The 18,571-nt window shown below is 39.2% G+C and overlaps 1 protein-coding gene and 1 long non-coding RNA gene across 4 annotated transcripts in view; one reads left to right on the forward strand and one right to left on the reverse strand.

Moving 5' to 3' along the window:
* LOC123799315 (uncharacterized) overlaps nt 1-18,278 on the reverse strand; it is a 373,482-nt gene extending 355,204 nt beyond the window's left edge. For all 3 annotated transcript variants that reach the window (XR_015724363.1, XR_015724364.1, XR_006781580.2), the window contains exon 1: nt 17,971-18,278. This is a non-coding gene — a long non-coding RNA (uncharacterized LOC123799315). The remainder of the gene's footprint in view (nt 1-17,970) is intronic.
* The window catches only part of ST8SIA4 (ST8 alpha-N-acetyl-neuraminide alpha-2,8-sialyltransferase 4), a 91,637-nt gene continuing 88,862 nt past the window's right edge, over nt 15,797-18,571 (forward strand). Inside the window, exon 1 of the mRNA XM_045808339.2 lies at nt 15,797-16,233. Coding sequence (XP_045664295.2) covers nt 16,121-16,233 — 113 coding nt within the window. The 5' untranslated portion in view covers nt 15,797-16,120. The remainder of the gene's footprint in view (nt 16,234-18,571) is intronic.

An 18,571-nucleotide genomic window follows, 5' to 3' on the forward strand; every position in this document is an offset into this window, starting at 1 on the left:
GACCCATAAATTGGCTGGAATTTTCAGATAAGTAACAAAAGAGGTAGAAATATGCAGAGCAGGAGCCCCAGAATTTCACATGGAGTTTCCCACACACTACTGCTTGAAGGCAGGGCTGCACATGTACACAGGCAGTCATTTGTTTGTTTGTTTGTTTGTTTGTTTGTTAGGGAGAGAGAGAGGGAGTGGGGAGGGGAAGAGGAAGAAGAGAGAATCTCAGGCAGGCTCCACACTCACTGACACTCCATGACCATGAGATCATGACCTGAGCCGAAATCAAGAGTCTGACACTTAACCTACTGAGCCACCCAGGTGCCCCCACAGGAAGTCTTAATAAGACCTAATAGGGAGTAACTGCTGCAGGATGAGAGCTATAGAGACACTAGAGGTCATGTAAGGATGGAAGACTTTGGAGTTATAACATATCCAACACTTCCTATAATATGTTATCTATTCCCAATAGCCAGTCTATAATAATAAAAAAAAAATGAGACATGCAAAACATGTGACCCACAATCAAGCAAAAAAGGGTGCACAGAAACATAACCTAATATAAGCCAGATATAGAAATTATCAAAAAGACTTTAAAACAGCTATAACAAATATGACAAAGGTGTTACAGGGAAAATTGGACATGATGGATGAGCAGATGGGGACTCTCAGAATCGAAACAAAAATCTATAAAAGTGAATCAAATGGAAACACAAAAATATAAATATCTGAAATGAAAAATTTAATGAGCAAGCTTAGTGGGAGATTAGATATAGCATAAAAAAATGTTAGTGAATTCGAACACAGTCCAATAGAAATGACCAAACCTAAAGAATAAAGAGGGAAAAAAAAAAGTTGGAAGGAAAATTAAAAAAAAGCCTCAGTGGCCAGTGTTAAAACAGCAAGTAGTATGATACATGTCATTGTCATTGGTGTTTCATAGAAGCGGAAAGAAGAAAATGGGCCAGAAAAAGAGGTCAAGAATGATGGCCAAAACTTTCCCAAACTTTGTGAAAAACATCAACCTATGATCCAGAAAGCTTTTTAAACGACTCCTACGCACATAATAGTCAGAGTGTTGGAAATTAAAGATAAGAAGCAGAATGCTGAAGAAAGCCAGATTAAAAGGCACATACTTATGGAGGAACTAACAGAAGATTCACGGCTGTCTTCTCATAAAAAGAAGGGAGGGAGAGAGAGAGAGAGAAATAAATACAATGAAACAACATCTGTAAAATGCTGGAACAAGAACAATAAATATTATCCCATAGGTGTTCTATATCAAGCAAAAGTGTCCTTCCAAAAGTTGGGTGAAAAGAAGAACATGTTGCCAGCAGACCTGAATTACAAAGGATATTAAAGGACGGGTGTCAGGAGAAGAAAAGAGATGTCACATGGAAATTCATCTTTGCATGAAATAATAAAGAAAGAAAACCAAGAAGATGGTAAATATATGGATAAATATAAACAAATATTTTTAGTTTGTGCTATCTGAAATTTTTTAAAAGTCTATGAATTGAAGCAAAAACAATAACATTGTATTGTGCAGTTTATGATATGTGCAAAGGGAAACTATATGACAAAAGCAACAGAGGTAATAAATAGAAGTATATACTTGCAATTTTCTTACATTTTACATTAAGTGTCGTAATATTAATTATATGTTTTAAGAATGAACATTCTAACTCATAATCTCCTTCATGGAGATAAAAAGTACAGCATAGAGAATATACTCAATCATATTGTAATAATGTGCCCATGCTCAGGGGGAACACTGAGTAATGTATAGAATTGTCAAATCACTATGTCATACAACTGAAACTAGTGTAGTATTATATGCCAGTTATATTTCAAAAAAACGAACATTCTAACATACTCTATAATAATAGAAATGTGCCTAAATATGTAAATAAAATAAAATAAATTGGTAAAAAAAATTGGAATAATCCAAAAGACAGGAAAAGAAAGAAAAGAACAAAAAAATGGATCAAGTATAAATGTAATATCAAATTAGTATATCTAAACCAAAGTGTATTAAATATTGGTTAAAATTAAAGACTTCAAAAAACACAAAATAGACTAAACACTCCAATTAAAATGAAAAAATTGTAAGACTCGATTTTAAAAAAAAATCAAGGCTTAATTATATGCTGCCAATAAATTCTCCCTAAGTATAAAGGCAAAGATAAGTCGAAAGTAAAAGAAGAAAAAGGGTATATGATATGCAAATTATCAACAAACAAAACATTGAAAACTCTTAAAACCAAGTCACGAAGGAGTAGGTACTACATAAATCCATTCTTATGGAATTTAAGAACAAGATAAACTAATCTATGGTAAGATACATGATAAAGAATCACTGCATATGGTAGATGGAGTTTGGAGAGAAGTACAGACGGCATTTCTAGGCTGATGGAATGTTCTATGCTCTGACCAGAGTGCCTATTATTGCTTATGGATTTTACCAAACTCATCAAATTGTCCCCTTAAGAATACATCTCACTGACTGTAAATTATATCAATAAAATTAGAATGATTCTCGCTAAAGTCCGACAGACAATGAGAGAGAGTAACTAAACTCATTGTTATGTTTTGTGAACACCTATTCTCATAGCTAATCGTTCCTTTGTTTAGTTCTTTCTCCCCTTAACAGCTATTTTGGGTTGTTGGCTTGATATTCCAGAGTTTTGATGTCAGTCTTTCAAACGTAAAATTACTAATTTTTTCAAGTGATATAATTAAGGGAAAATTTTCTCTAAGACTCAGATTCATGTGTATGTCATGTCTGTTCTCTGGAATTACAATGAGGTACACCCTCTCAAATGTTAGAATGGATGTAGCAATGGTTGCTTCCTGAGAGTGAAATATTAAAATTAAAAAACAGACACAATGTTATACGAAGGAGACAGAATAGCTACATAGCTGTGAATACTTAAATGTAACCTGAATTTGGATTAAGAATACTAAAGAATAAACATGCCAATCAGAAAGGGTTAAAATTAAACCAGAAATAGTACAGAAAAGAAACCTAAGATGTAAGTTTGGAAGCTCCTACCCAACCACAGTCCTATGAAAAGAGAGCTTTGGCCATCAGCCTTCAAATACATTTAGTCCACTGGCAAAACCATCCCCAGGCTGAGATGAATAAAACAAGCTATTAGCTATAAATAATGTGAGCCCGCCCTTTGACGCATGGAACAACATCATATATTTGAGTCAGTAAATTTGGTGGCTAGACACTGGATCATGAAAATTTTACCACAGAATTGTTACTTTGTGAGGGTTTTAGGAATATGGACTAGCTAACCTTTCTTTTCTAACAGCACTATGCCTATTACTTCAGCTATTTTTATTTTCTATGATTTTTACTGAAAAATTCTTGACATTTAATCTGTCTTTAAATCTCCTATCCCTTTGGACCCTGCAGACAGCTAGCATTTGGATTTCTACCCTTGGCAGACACATATCTATCTGCCCAGTGTGGATTTATCCCCTAAGGGTTAGTCTTCTAATGAGCTATGTGTCTATTATAACTTTTAATCTTGTGTAAGGTATCAGTGCTACCTTCCACTGGTAGATCTTACTTTTGTTGTTAAATTTTTGGATGTCCCAAATAAGGCCCACTTTTTGAGGCTGGAATCTGGAATGAGAAGGCCTGTGGCAGAGCCATAGAAGTTGCCTCATAGCCACTGACATCTATCATGAAAAAGAAATATATGTGTGTTACTGTAAACTGTGATTTGGGGATGGTCATTTATTATTAATAAAGCTAACTAATAAAATTCACATAGTGGATTAGGAAATAATCAAAATGAAATACTTCAACAGCAAACCTGAATTACTAATTTGAATCCATTTTAAATGTTGTCAAGTAAGAGTGAAAAATTCACTGTTTAAACAAAAATAAAAATAAGATTAAAGTTATTTGAAATTCACATTTATATAAAATAAGAAAAAAAACTTAAGTAAGAAGGCATGTGCAATCCAGAACTACTAAAAAAATGATTTCTTTGCCTTTTGGTTATAACAATTTAGGACGAAGTAACTAGTTGGCCATCTCATCACCTAATGATCACTTCCGAGTTTTTGAAAAGAGATCACTCCTTCTCTAGCAAGCACTCACAAGTGAAAGCTATTTTTCTTTGACATGTCAGGTAGGTCATTGCCAGTAAAGGAAAGATGTCCCTTTTGGTTCCCCATTACATATACAAACAACCTTTCCATGTATGTCATCAGTGTTACCTTCACCTGCCTCCTCCTGTCATCTACAGAACACCTATTCACTCCCAGTAACCTAAATGCCTGCTCAACTCATGTAATCCACACTCACTCCCATCATTCTTAGTGACTTCCAATAATCATATAGACAATTCATCCAGCACCCTAGTTTTTCCCCTCTTCTTGTTTTTCTCATCTCTAGTAAAATTTGGTTTCACCTCAATTCAGTCTCCCATTAGTCTCCCATTCCCATAAAAATTTTGTATCTTGCACCACCATTAGCTTATTTTCCCCTGAAACCCAGTTTGTAAGTATCTCTCTGAGTACCATCTATCACCTGTTCAGCTTAGTTTCTCTGGTGGCCCCTTAAATCTACTTTATTGCATTGAAATTTTATCCCATTAGGTTATAGACTTCATCGTAATGCATCTCTCCCCTTATGTTTTCACTTTCCTTTCTTCCATCTTAGAGTATCATCTTAGTTCATCACTACTTTCATTAATTTTTTTTTAAGATTTTATTTATTTATTCGACAGAGATAGAGACAGCCAGCGAGAGAGGGAACACAAGCAGGGGGAGTGGGAGAGGAAGAAGCAGGCTCCCAGCGGAGGAGCCTGATGTGGGGCTCGATCCCAGAACGCCGGGATCACGCCCTGAGCCGAAGGCAGACGCTTAACCGCTGTGCCACCCAGGCGCCCCAACTTTCATTAATTTTTAAGTACTTACAACTTTTATTTTCTCTCCCTCTGCCACACTTGTCTGGCAAAACCTCAACCCTCATTGAACTCAAATATATAGATTCTGTTGTCTAAAGCCTGGATAACTCAACTCAGATGGAAATAGTCATATAACCACACTGACATGTTTCTGTTTAAATTCATGAGCTCAAGCCTCAAAAAGACAAGTAGCACTACCTAAAAGGAATGCTACATGTCCTAAATAATTTTGCTTTTCCAGGCTTTGGTATAAATAATTCAGAAATATGCTTTCAGCAAATACCTTCTTATATAGTATCTTCTATTTTGCTTAATTTATTATGCACGATATAATGGCTTCCATTGTATTCTTTATTTTCTGACATTTCTGCCTAGCCATTCTCTACTTCTTGGCCTTTGTACCTGCTATTCTCTCAGCCTATAATGCTCTTACCAAGTTCAGAGCTCCCTCTTATTCTGCAAATCTCATTTCAAATGTCACTTCCTCAGAGAGCCCTTCTCTGACCATCTAATTCAAAGAACAGATTCTTTACTACCTCAATACATTGCCGTGTTACTCCTTCACAGCACTAATCACAATATGTAATTACCTCCATGTTTTTCCTTTTCTTTCCTTTTATCATATCTTTCTACTTACAGAAATTAAACACCTCAAGAAGACATTTGTCTGTTCTGTACTCTGCTGTATCTTCAGGGTCAAATATAATATCTGGCAAACAATATGTACTCAAGGAATGTTTTTTGACTAATGAGTAAATGAATATGAAAGGGAGAAAATATGCCACCCCAAAATATACTACTTTAGCATATTGATTATTTTAAATTAAAGTTACCTAAGAAATAGCAGGTATAAGAAGGACACTCTAACCTCCTTTGTTCCCCAGAAAGCAAGAAGTGAATCGCCCATGTGAAAGGTACCCTGCCTGTATCAGAAGTTAGAAGGCAATCTATCATCAGAGTTAGTGATATCAAGGCCTAGCAGGCTGTATAAACAAATCTTGTTATTTCCTCACTAATTTATTATCCTAAACTCAAAATTCTTTGTCTTGTCAATTCATCACAAATTTATTTATTTATTTTTTTGTGCCTAAAAAGTATAAAAGCTACCTGCTTTGGCCATTTCTTTGAGTCTCATATTTTTATGAGCTTCTGTATGTATAAATTAAATTTGTTTTTCTCCTGTTAATCTGTCTTATGTCTTTAATTATTAGAACAGGCAAAGAATCTAGAAGGGAAGAAAAGTCTTCCTCCTCTACAAATCAATACTATATGCAAATTACTTGAAAACATGCTAACTTATTTTTTTAAATCTGTAAAGTAAGAAGATTAATAGTAATACATGGTTTCCAAAGTCTCCCTCTTTAACCCCTTTGATTATAGGTTGTGAATAGGTGTACCATGATATTAAGTGGGTAGTTGAATCAACTCATTGTTTGAAGTATGTTTTTGTACTTGTTCTACCGCTTGTCAATAAAGAACCAACGATATAAGGCTAGTTTGATGCTTCCTGTGGGTAACTGCATCTTCAGGGGGACCTCGACATCCATGGATAAGAATCATCAACCGCCCAAACACCTCTGCTCACCTCAACGGACATATGACAGGTATCTAAAATACCAAGGACACACATTCAAAATCTTCATGCATTCTAGGTTAGTCTCCAAAGGAATTCTACACATCAGAAATGTTATTTAAAAAAACAAAGAAATGTTATAATAATCTATTCATCCCTGAGAGTTCCCTATAAGTTCACTTCTCTGTCAAAAAAATTATAGGTGAATAAATCCAATCTACTTTCTTTTTCATATCTTCATTTAACACATGAGGTCAAAGGTAAATAGTTATGCATTCAGGTCATAAAAAAAGGTGTAAAATTCCCAGACATTTTGGATCTTCCCAGTAGAATTTTAAAATGTATTTCTTTGTTTTTCTAATGATAGGAGCACAATCATAACGAATATAAGCTATCACAATTGCCTAAGCTATGTATTTGTGAACATGTGCTTAGCTACAATACCTATGCTATCCATAGGTATTTACATAAAGTTTTCTGGTGGAATGTTGGAAATAGGATTGTGGTAATGCAGAAGACAGATTAATTATTTATATTATGAAGTATAGGTCAGATGTGAACTAGACTCATTATTACTCCTTTATTCCCACAGGCTCCCTCCAATAAGTATCTATTGATTCATTCTCCCAGAGCAACTTTCTCCTGCTGACAGAGTAGGCAGGCATTGCTAGACTCAGCAATCAAAATTTTAGTTCATAAGGGTTTTGTTTAGTTATTTGCTCAACTATTTACTTTACAAAAGCCAAGATTATCAAAATTTCAATCCGTTAAACAGGTAAATCATGATATGTATATCCTTGAATAGAATTATTTACTTGAAGTATTAAAAGCTCAAATACATGTAGAGACCAAGTAGGTAAAATAAGTTAATAAAAAATTCTGGAATAAACAAAAATTAGAGGGAGAGATGAAACAGCTCCTATTTAATCCCACCGAATTGTTACCACCAGAGTAGGTGAGTCTGGTATTAACAAGTCTTAGGATATTTTTGAAAATAAATTTAAAATACTGGCAACTCATTGTGTGTGTACGTGTTTGTGTGTATTTAATTTTAATTAATTTTTCAAGAAAACAAAAGTCTTCTATGGGCTTTACCAGTTAATAATGTTTACCAGTTTACCAGTTAATAATAACTTCAATAGCATTTTTCTTTAGAATTTTTAAAATAATAAACATTAATGAATCATTTAAAATGTCACATCACAAAATTTGATTTACATAGGACTGTCCCATGTTATAATTCTGTACATTGAAACAATATTTTCCAGAGATACTCACTGTATACTATTATAACTAGAAAAACAATTACAGAGATATGTATATATATATATATATATATATACACACACATATATATATACATATATGTAAAGACATATATGTATATTTATATATATATAACGACAGACATATAAAAATAATTTTTAACCTTTAACAATTCATACTACTCTTTCTCTTTTGCTTTTATTATGATGAATTGAAAATAATATAAAAGGAAGGTGGAAATTAAATTAAAGAGAAAATTAAGTGGGCGACTGCATTGGGCAATAGGAGAAAAGAAAGATAGTAAGATAGGAGGAAGAAATTGTATCTAATTCAGATACAGGGGAGACATTTAGAAAGTTCACAAAGATTAAAGAAATTACAAGCCTAAATAACAAACTCTCCAGATAGCAACATAGAAAATTATCAAGTAAGTGATCACTATTCAATAGGAAATCTGTTTGGGGTAATATTTAGCCCAGAAGTTACTCTCTTACTACCATTCAGTTCCTCCCATCACCACTGAGCATAGAAACACAGTAAAAGGAGAACACAGAAAAAATATTTCTAGATAATAATGTAGATCAACAAAGATTTCCCAAAACATGTATAGGATAGTGTATCTGTTTATTTTAACATTTCGGGGGTCTGTGCAATATGAAATAAAACAGCAACAGCTAGGATTATAGAACTAAAGGGTTAAGAGTCTATAATTTAAGAGATTATAGAACAAAAGGAGTTAAGAGTCTATAAAAAATTAAAATGTGGACTGTGAGCACATGAAGCACCCATTCCAAATTAGGGTATATTTAATTAAGAGTAGTTAAAAGATGTCTCACAGTACATTTCAAATGAATATTACAAATTAAAGAATATTTGACTAACAATACTTAAGAATGGTCTCTTCTACAGACATTTGTGTTTAAATAGAGATTAAGTACTAAATGCAAAGGATAATATAAGTACCACGGGTTAGATAAAGGGGAAAAATTGACTGGTAATGATGGGATTTATCTTGTTCCAGAAATTATACTAGATTCATGATTTTATCTTGCACTTAAAGTCAAGGTCACCCTTCTGTTGTAAGCTTATTATATTTGGTTATTAAGGATGAAAACAGAAGGACGATGAATACACATACAGAAAAACATCTATGAAGCTTTTGTGGATATTTAAATAGGTAAAAGAAATTAATTTAGAATAATTTTTTTAAGCTAGATATTTTGTCTAGAAAAAAATAAAAGAGATTGAGCTGTCTAGTGGTGAAAAGCTGAATTTCCTTATTAATATGCTTCTTGCTTTTCTTGCTCATTGATTCATAGGTAAAAGGCTTTGCATGCATAATTCTCACTATATTTTAAGGTCATTAACAAGAACTTCAACCACCCCACCTATGATGATTTTATATACCAACTTGATTAGGTCACGGTATCCAGATATTTGGTCAAAGACCAGTCTAGATCTTGATGCTACCATGAGGTGTTTTAGTTGTCATTGTTGTTGTTGTTTTAGCAACATTTAAATCAGTATGAGTAAACCAGATTATCCTCCATAATATGGGTGGTCCCCATTCAATAAACTGAAGGCCTTAAGAAAAAACTGACTGAGTTTCCCCAAGCAGGAGGGATGTCTGCCTCCAGATGTCCTCAGACTTAAGCTGCAACATCAACTCTTCCTTCTTCTCAGGTCTCAAGCCTACCAGCTTACTTTATAGTTTTAGGAACTGTCAACCTCCACAATCACATGATCAGTTCCTTAAAATAGTATCTTTCTCTCTGTATAGACACACATGTTAGTGGTTCAATTTCTCTGGAGATTATTGACTAATGAACCAACATTCCCATTACTAAAATGTCATAGGCACTACTAGCAAGGAACACTTGAAATCTGAAATGAAAAAAAAAAATTATATTAGCATTTAGAAAAACGGGGCGCCTGGGTAGCGCAGTCGTTAAGCGTCTGCCTTCGGCTCAGGGCGTGATCCTGGAGTTCCAGGATCGAGTTCCACATCGGGTTCCTCCACTGGGAGCCTGCTTCTTCCTCTTCTACTCCCCCTGCTGTGTTCCCACTCTCGCTGGCTGTCTCTCTGTCACATAAATAAATACAATCTTTAAAAAAAAATGAAATCAGTATAAATCTAACTAGATATGTGCAGAAATATGCCAAATTCTGAGTCAAAGAATGAGAAAAGAAATGAACCAAAGAAGAACTAAATAAATGAAGGGATAATCCATGTTCATGGATAGGAAGACTCAATACAGTTAAGATATCAATTCTTCCTAGAGGTGCCTGGGTGGCATGGCGGTTAAGCGTCTGCCTTCTGCTCAGGGCGTGATCCTGGCGTTATGGGATCGAGCCCTACATCAGGCTCCTCCACTATGAGCCTGCTTCATCCTCTCCCACTTCCCCTGCTTGTGTTCCCTCTCTCTCTCGCTGGCTGTCTCTATCTCTGTCAAATAAATAAATAAAATCTTTAAAAAAAAAAAGATATCAATTCTTCCCAAATTGCTCTCCAGATTTAATGCAATTCCAATCAAAATCCCAGCAAGTTATTTTGAGGATATTGACAAAGTGATTCTAAAGTTTATATTGGGAAACAAAAGACTCACAATAGCCAACGCAATTGCAGGACAACAAAACAGAGGACTGACGTTATGAGACTTCAAGACTTACTATAAAGCTATAATAATCAAGAAAATGTGATATTGGTAAAAGAATAGATAAATAGATCAATGGAACAGATAAAATACTCAGAAATAGACACAAGAATATTCAACTGATCTTTGACAAAAAAGCAAAGGAAACACAATGCAGAAAAGATAGTCTTTTAGCAAATGGTGCTGTAACAACCAGACATTCACATGCAAAAAAAAATTAGACATATACCCCACACTCTTTACAAAAATTAACTCAAAAGATAATAGACCTAAGTATAAAATGGGAAACTATTAAACTCCCAGAAGATAACACACGAAAAAAATCTAGATGACCTTAAGTTTGACGATGACTTTATAGATGCAACATTAAAAGCATGATCAGTGTAGGAAATAATTGATAAACTGGACTTAATCAAAATTTAAAATTTCTGTCCTATGAAAGACACTGTCGAGAAAATGAGAAGACAAGCCATGAAGTGGAAGAAAATATTTGCAAAGAGAAATATGTGATAATGGACAGTTATCCAAAATATACAAAGAACTCTTAAATTCAACAGTAAAAACAACCCTATTTTAAAAAGGACAAAAGATCTGAACAGACATCTTGCCAAAGAAGATATACAGATGGCAAATAAGCATATGAAAAGATGTTCCACATCATACATCATCAGGAAAACACAAATTAAAACAACAAGCAGATACCACTATACACCTATTAGAATGCCCCAAATCCAAAACATTGAAAACACCAAATACTGATGAAGATGTGGAGCAACACAAATTCTCATTCATTGCTGGTGGGATGGAAAATATTACAGCCACTTGGAAGACAATTCAGCAGTAAAAACAAGTTCCTTATAGAGCTTCTTATAAAGCTAACCATAGTCTTACCATCTACCTTACCAGCAACTGTGCTCCTTGGTATTTACCCAAACTGCACATGGATGTTTATAGCAGCTTTACTCATAATTTCCCAAACTTGGAAGCAACCAAGATGTCCTTCAGCAGGTACTCAAATAAACTGTGATATATCTAGACAATGGAATTTTACTGATGTTAAAAAAAAAAAAAAAAGAGCTTTCAAGCCATGAAAAAATATGGAGGACTCTTTAAAGCATATTGCTAAGTAAAAGAAGCCAATGGGAAAGAGCCACATTATGTATAATTCCAACTATATGACCTCTGGAAAAGGCAAAGCTACAGAGACAGTAAAGATCAGTGATTGTCTGGGGCTGGAGGGTGGGACAGTCATGAATAGCCAGGACACAGAGGATTTTTAGGGCAGGGAAACTGTACGGTACTATAATGGTGCACATAGGTCATTACACATCTGTCAATGCCCATAGAATGTACAATACCAAGAATGAACCTTAATGTAGAGTATGAACTGTGGATGACAATGATACGTCAATGTAGTTTCATTGAGGAATATTACCCAGCCATCAGAAAAAACGATTACCCAACATTTGCAGCAACATGGATGGGGCTGGAAGAGATTATGCTAAGTGAAATAAGTCAAGCAGAGAAAGACAATTATCATATGGTTTCACTCATTTATGGAACATAAGAAATATTAGGGAGATCGGTAGGAGAAGGAAGGGAAGAATGAAGGGGGGGTAAACAGAAGGGGGAATGAACCACGGAAGACTATAGACTCTGGGAAACAAACTGAGGGCTTCAGAGGGGAGGGGGGTGGGGGATTGGGATAGGCCAGTGACGGGTATTAAGGAGGCCACATATTGTATGGAGCACTGGGTGTTATACGCAAATAATGAATCATGGAACACTACATCAAAAACTAAGGATGTACTGTATGGTGACTAACATAACATAATAAAAATTATTATTAAAAAATGTAGTTTCATTGATTTTAACAAATGTACTGCTCTAGTGTGGGATGTTGATAGTGGGGGATGCTGTGCATGTTTGGAGGAGAGGGTATAAGGGAAGTCTTTATACTTCCTGCTCAATATTGTTGTAAACCTAAACTATTCTAAAACAATAACTGATTAAAAAATGTCATGGGCCATTATGCTATGATATTGCAAGTGTCTACCCATTTCTTTCCAGCTAAAGTAGAGAGCACGGCCAGCAATTAAAGCATGATTTACATGAAGTTAAAGGATAAAGTAGCATTTTAAAACCAGCTGCCATTACTTACATTATTTATTCATCGGGTACTGTGTAATTGCAGAATTGTGCTGAATAAAGACAAATGTGTTCTCTTTATTGAAGAACTTATAGTCCAAAGATAGAATGGAAATTTAGAAACAACTTTAATTTCTTGATGATCTAGGATCATCAAAAGCGGTATACTAATGGAAGGAGTTGAGTCCAAAAGACTCTTACGTTGATAAGACTTCTTACTCAATATTTAGGTTTATGGTTCTTGTACCTAATTGCATATTGAGAAGAATCAGACTATCCTCCATTTGGCCTAAGCGTTGGCCTATATGTTTTTTGTTTTGTTTTTTTTTTCTTTTTTAACCTGGCAAAGTGTTATGGATGCATATTTCATGAATCTAATCATATTAAACAAATGATACTATATTACACTCTAAACTCAAAATTGTTCAACTATGGGAAAGGGGAATCTCTTGAGTCTCACTAAACCATTATCAGTCATTCAGAAGTGTTCACCTCAATATAGAAGGTGTTACGCTTAATGAATACGGAAATAGCAGCATTTTACAGCTGGAGAGGTTTTTTTTTTTTTCCTCTTATCAATATTTAAATTTCTTATGTATCCCCATAACTAGTTCTTGGTGTGCTTTTGTTTTGCTGTTGGTACGTTTGTTTTGGTCTGTTTGGGCCAGATGAACAGTTTCCCCTAATTTAACTTGAAGTTTAATACATGAATTAAACCTACTTTCCTCTTGAAGATTTTTTTTGCGACTTCCCCACTAGACAAGACAGTTTGCCATTGTGAAGCTATAGAATATTATTATCACACTAAAAACTTATGTCCTACTATTATCTACTATTCCTACTATTTCCCACTTTGTGTTCTAACAATACTGAACTACTTCAAAGTTCCCCCAAAGCACCAGCATTTTATTCCTCTCTGAAGTGCACATAATCTTTCCTCTGATTACAGTGTTTTACCCTCCCTTTGCCTGGCTTGCCCCTTAGGTTTGCAAATTCCAGTTGATGTGTGTCCTCTCTCAGGAAGATCACTTTCCTTGCTCCAAACAACTTAAATATTCCATGTGCTTCTACCCTGTAATGTACCCAGATAGGAGACACATACTTAAAATGCTGGTGTTAGTTGACGGTGCCACATTGCAACTTAATTCTTTTACAATCTGTCCCCTGCCCCCCAAATCCCGTCCCACAGTGAGTAAACTTCCTCCCCAGTTAGATGCTATATTTTATTCATCTGTTCCCATGTCCTCACATATTGCCTGGACCATATTAATTGCTCAAAATATGGTGTATGAATTTAATTAAGTGATGCATATTACTTCATCCCCATCCGCAAGTGTTTTATTTAGAATTCAAAATATTTTGTTTACTGTTTAAAAATCAAATGTTAACCTAAAGTACCTAATTAATCAACCTAAAGAATTCTAACCATGCATTGCCCACCCTCTCCCTGCCCCAATTCCCTTTTAACTTAAATAAGAAGCTGTTTCATTCTAGCAGTTTCTGCTAGTCCAGAAGTCAGTGTGATAGAGATGCTAGCGGGATTTGCCTAGACATCAATAAACTCCAAAGGCTCCCGGCGGGCCACTTGTAGTGTCAATAAAGGCTCATAATTACTTGCTCCTTTGAGCATTTTAGACCCAACCCCCTAGTTCACTCTGCTGCAAAGATGAGGCTTGAGAACTGAGAGGCTCTTCACTTCTTAAACCTTAGGCAAGGAATGGCAAACATTGGCAGGGACTTCAGGATTTTAAGCAAAGGTGCTGGTTATAACAGTTGTTATCTTAAGCCATCAGGGGACTAGTAACTCAGAATTCCCCTTTTTGCTCAGCTCTGTCCAATGATCGGTGGTGGGCCTCATCATTTCCGGGCTTGGGGAGGTATAAACCCCAGGGGCCAAGAGTGGATGGCAGCTGGAGCCTCTGCATAACCTGAAGGAACAAGTAATTCAATTGAGAGACGCTGCCAGAACTATGGGAAAGGGGTGGAGACGAAAGAAAGCGAGAACTTGGAACCTTCCCTTACAGATGGGAGAAATTCCTGGCTTCCAGACAAGATCCCACACTAGGGGTGCCTCCCGACCCATTCCCACCAGCCAAACCAAGGCATGGGAACAACCGGAGCAGCAAGCTTCTCTCTTGGTGAGGGCAAGACCAAAGAACAGTGAAGGAAGACTCAGACTGAGGGTTAACCAGGGCTTGAAAGTGCCCCTGCCACACAATACAACAGGAATAAGAAAAACAGTAGGAGGTGAGGAGAGGGTGAAACCCTGAGGTTAATCACTGAGACTTTTGAGGAAGAACTTGCCCTTCCTTCTTTCCTTTCTTCTTATCTTCCTACCTTTTTTTCTTTCTTTCTCCTGTGTCTTGTACTTGTATTTAAAAAGGATGTCCTTGGTGGCTGTTTTTTCTCAGAATTCTGTTTCTCCGCAGTGAAGTTTAAGGAGGATTGGAGTTTCCTTGACTCCTGCGTGAGGAGTTTCCAAATGGCAATGAAAAAGAGTCACATAAATATCCACAAAGCGCCTGACACCTCTGTCATCACTTGTTTCCTGCTAGATCCTAAATCGGGGTGGTCATCTACCACCCACCCTGAGTGGGCGATCGACTAATTGGTTCATGTGTGTATTTGTACTTTCCAGATTGAGCTGTGCACTGAATACAAAACGTCCTCCTCCTTCTTCCCCCTCCCTGCCCGGATTCACTCTACTTGGGAGGGCGTGTGTATGCGCGTTGGCGTGTGTATGTCCGAGTGTGTATGTTTACCAAAGGCGCTAGGAAGAAGCTACCCCTTCTGCGCCCCCGCCCCCCGCGCGCTCTATACGAAAACGAAAACGAAGCATCTCTCGAGCAAGATGCGTCTCTAATCTGTCCCCAGCTGAGGTGTCCTCTCCACGCTGATAAGGACAGACTATCTCCGCGCTCGTCCAGAGAGCCGATGCTTTGGTTTCCCAGGAGGGCGACCTGACTTCGTTCTGGCGCGCTGCGTTCTCCCCGGGGTGTGCGAGTGCTGCTGCGTGCGTGCGTGCGAGTGTGTGTGTGTGTGTGTGTGTGTGTACACGACTGTGAGCTTGTAAGCTTCCTCTCCCAGCACTGTGCAAGCAGCGCCGGCGACGTTACTCTCCAAGCCGCCGACAGCAACGCAAGGCAACCGCAGCCTCCGCCCCCTCAGTCTGGTGATTGGCTGGTTTTGCTCATCATTTCCCTGCTAGGAAAAGGGAAGGGCCAGTGACGCCCCCGAACCCAGCTGCAGAAGCGGCCGCCACCTCCAATGCACAAGGTGTCTCATCTGAAAAGAAACCTGAGCCCCAGGGAGGCGGCGCGGAGCGACCCGGGCAGGGCTGGCGCGAACCAGGAGGGAGAGCGCTGGGCAGCGCTCAAGGACCAGCGGGAGCTCGGCCGCAGAGGACCCTTGCGACCTGCTCCTGAGAACCCGGCTCCACGCTCTCCTCGAATTTTACAGATTTCCCCCCGCGACTGTATCTCCCCAAAACGGAGCCTTTATATCAAGAGAAGGTGAGGGAGCTGGGGCAACCAGGACTTTCCCGGGCACCCAAGATGCGCTCCATTAGGAAGAGGTGGACGATCTGCACGATAAGTCTGCTCCTGATCTTTTATAAGACAAAAGAAATAGCAAGAACTGAGGAGCACCAGGAGACGCAACTCATCGGGTAAATGCAAAGCTTCATTTAAGGATATAACCAAACCAAACCAAACCAAAAAAGTCAAGCCATAAATGAAATGGGAATATAGACGGTAGAGTGAGGGTTGGGATAGTATGTGTGTTCGGATGAGCTTTTGTGTGTTTAGTCTCATGAATTAAATAACAAAGGCTGTTGTTGAGGTGTGTGTGCTTCTCCACTGCGTGTTCCCAGTATGAGTTCAACTTGCCCTGTGTGGTGGTAGTGACAGTTGTGCTGGCGCCAGGGCTCGCACGCCCAAGGAGAAGTCACTGCAGAAGTGTCAACAAAGAACGTGTGCCCTTGTCCTTTTAAGCCCTGGGCAGAACTCAGGAGAGATGTCTTCATTCCCCATGTGGTTGTCCCTTCTTTCTCTGCCCTATCGCTCTAAGGAGATAGTAGAGAGAGCTGGCTTCCTGAAACGCTGAAGTTAAAGCCCAGAAAGCAGGAAATGTGTCTCCTCTGTTTCTTTCCTCTTCTTTGGCGTTGGGTAGATCTGTGTATCATTTGGATTAGAAACTCCAATACAACCAAGGATTCTTCCCTGTTTGCTCTTCTGTGGGTAAAACGCATGGGCGTCATGGTTACAGTTTTGGAAACTGGGTACTGTAGCTTCACACAGACTATATTTCTGCTGTCTTCAGTTTGTCTAAATGAGTTCAGAAGCTTCCCCCAGCCCAGTAAGTTCTCTAAATATCGCACTTCCTTCCTCCCTTCCCCTGGCCTCTGTTGCTTTGAAGTTTACCCAGGAGGTGGCTGCAACTTTGTGTTGCTTACATAGCTTGGAAGCGTTTTCTGAGGATGTGAACCTGGTTGTCAACTCTGTTCAAAGTCCTGTTTCGGAAATCCTCCCTTATCCGGAGGCGTCCGCTATCGGAAACCACGCTGGCAGATGCCAGCCTGGTTTTTATGTTCCCTGACATTTATTAAAACGAAGATAGAGCCCTTGCCAGTGTGTGTGTGTGTGTGTGTGTGTGTGTGTGTGTTCGCGCGCGCGCGTGTGTGCATGTAAGGACTGCTAAAACGTGCACGCATGCACACACACACACACAAACTTCTGGCACTCCATTTAATATTCCTGCTCCTCCCTAAGTAATGAGTATTTAAGTGAGCAAGACAGAGGCTTATACTTACAGAAAGAATTTGCTGTTTTATAGAAAACTAAGATAGAAGTACAGTCGAAAGGGACTGGAAGGGAATGAAAAAGCTAATGAAGAATGAGCTGGATGGTCGTTATGGATCGACAAATCTACAAATGGTCTATTCTGGAAAAGAAAAAAAAAAGCTGAACTATATGAGGTCGTTTACACAGGGAGTGGGTGGGTTGAAAACGCAGCCTAGCTCAATTGTCAGCAAAGCAGGACTTTGGGTGGGGGCGTGGGCATGGGCATCCACGGCAGACCTGTGCTTCCCAGGCAGACAAAGGGGTCTCCGGGAAGGTGATAAAGCGGCGCGTGGGGGAGAGGCGGAGGCTGGGCGTGGGGGTCGAGGCTCTTTGTTCCCTTCCGGGCCGGTGGGCTCCGAACACAAGCGCGAGCCCAGACAAAGCCGCCAAGCCTCGCCAGAACTCTGAGGGTTCGGGCCCTCGGCTAGCTGAGGAGCAGGAGTGGGCGGGCCAGTGAGGCGGCAGGAGGCGCCCCGGCTGTCCAGGAGCCCTCTCCCGTCCTCCCTAAACCGCCGCCAGGAAGGGGGCGCGCACCCCGTGTCCCTCTCAGGAAAATGACCGACCTGGGACGCTCCACATTTCCCGGGCAACATTCCTCCTGTGGCCCTTTCCTGGACGCCGCGGGCCGCCGGGCACCGCGCTGGGCGCTGCGCCGACGAGGAGCGGGGCAGGTACGGGCGCCGCGGCTGGGCTAGCCCGGCTGGGTTTCGCTCGCCCCCTCTTGGGGCTGAGCTGCGGTCGCTCCCCGGCTCCTCTGAGAAAGCGTGAGGCGGGCGCGTGAGTTAATGAAACAGGAAGCGAGGCACGCACGCACCGGCTATCTCCCCTCCTCCGCGAGAGCTGGCAGCGAAGGTGGAAGAATGAGGAGACAGGTTAGAGCCTTTTTTTCAGGAATCAGGTCCCCTCTTAAAAAAAAAAAAAATCACTTCTACGGCTCAGTCGGCAACTGGGCTCCTCCTCCTTAATTAAAAGCCGCAATTACGGCGGTGCGGGGGAAAGGCTGAGAGCCGCCTGCGGGCGCCGCGCTTCTCCTCGCGCCCTGCAGCTGCCGCGCCGCGACGCCCGCGGCCGCTCTGCCCTGCCACGGGGGACTTGGCTGCCCGCAGAATGCGGGCGCGGCTAGTCCCCCCTGAGCGCTCTTTCCGTTTTCCCTCAAGATGAAAC

Source organism: Ursus americanus, chromosome 5 (assembly GCF_024610735.1).
Source record: "Ursus americanus isolate L20-20 chromosome 5, mUrsAme1.1.p, whole genome shotgun sequence".
NCBI classification, from domain to species: Eukaryota; Metazoa; Chordata; class Mammalia; order Carnivora; family Ursidae; genus Ursus; species Ursus americanus.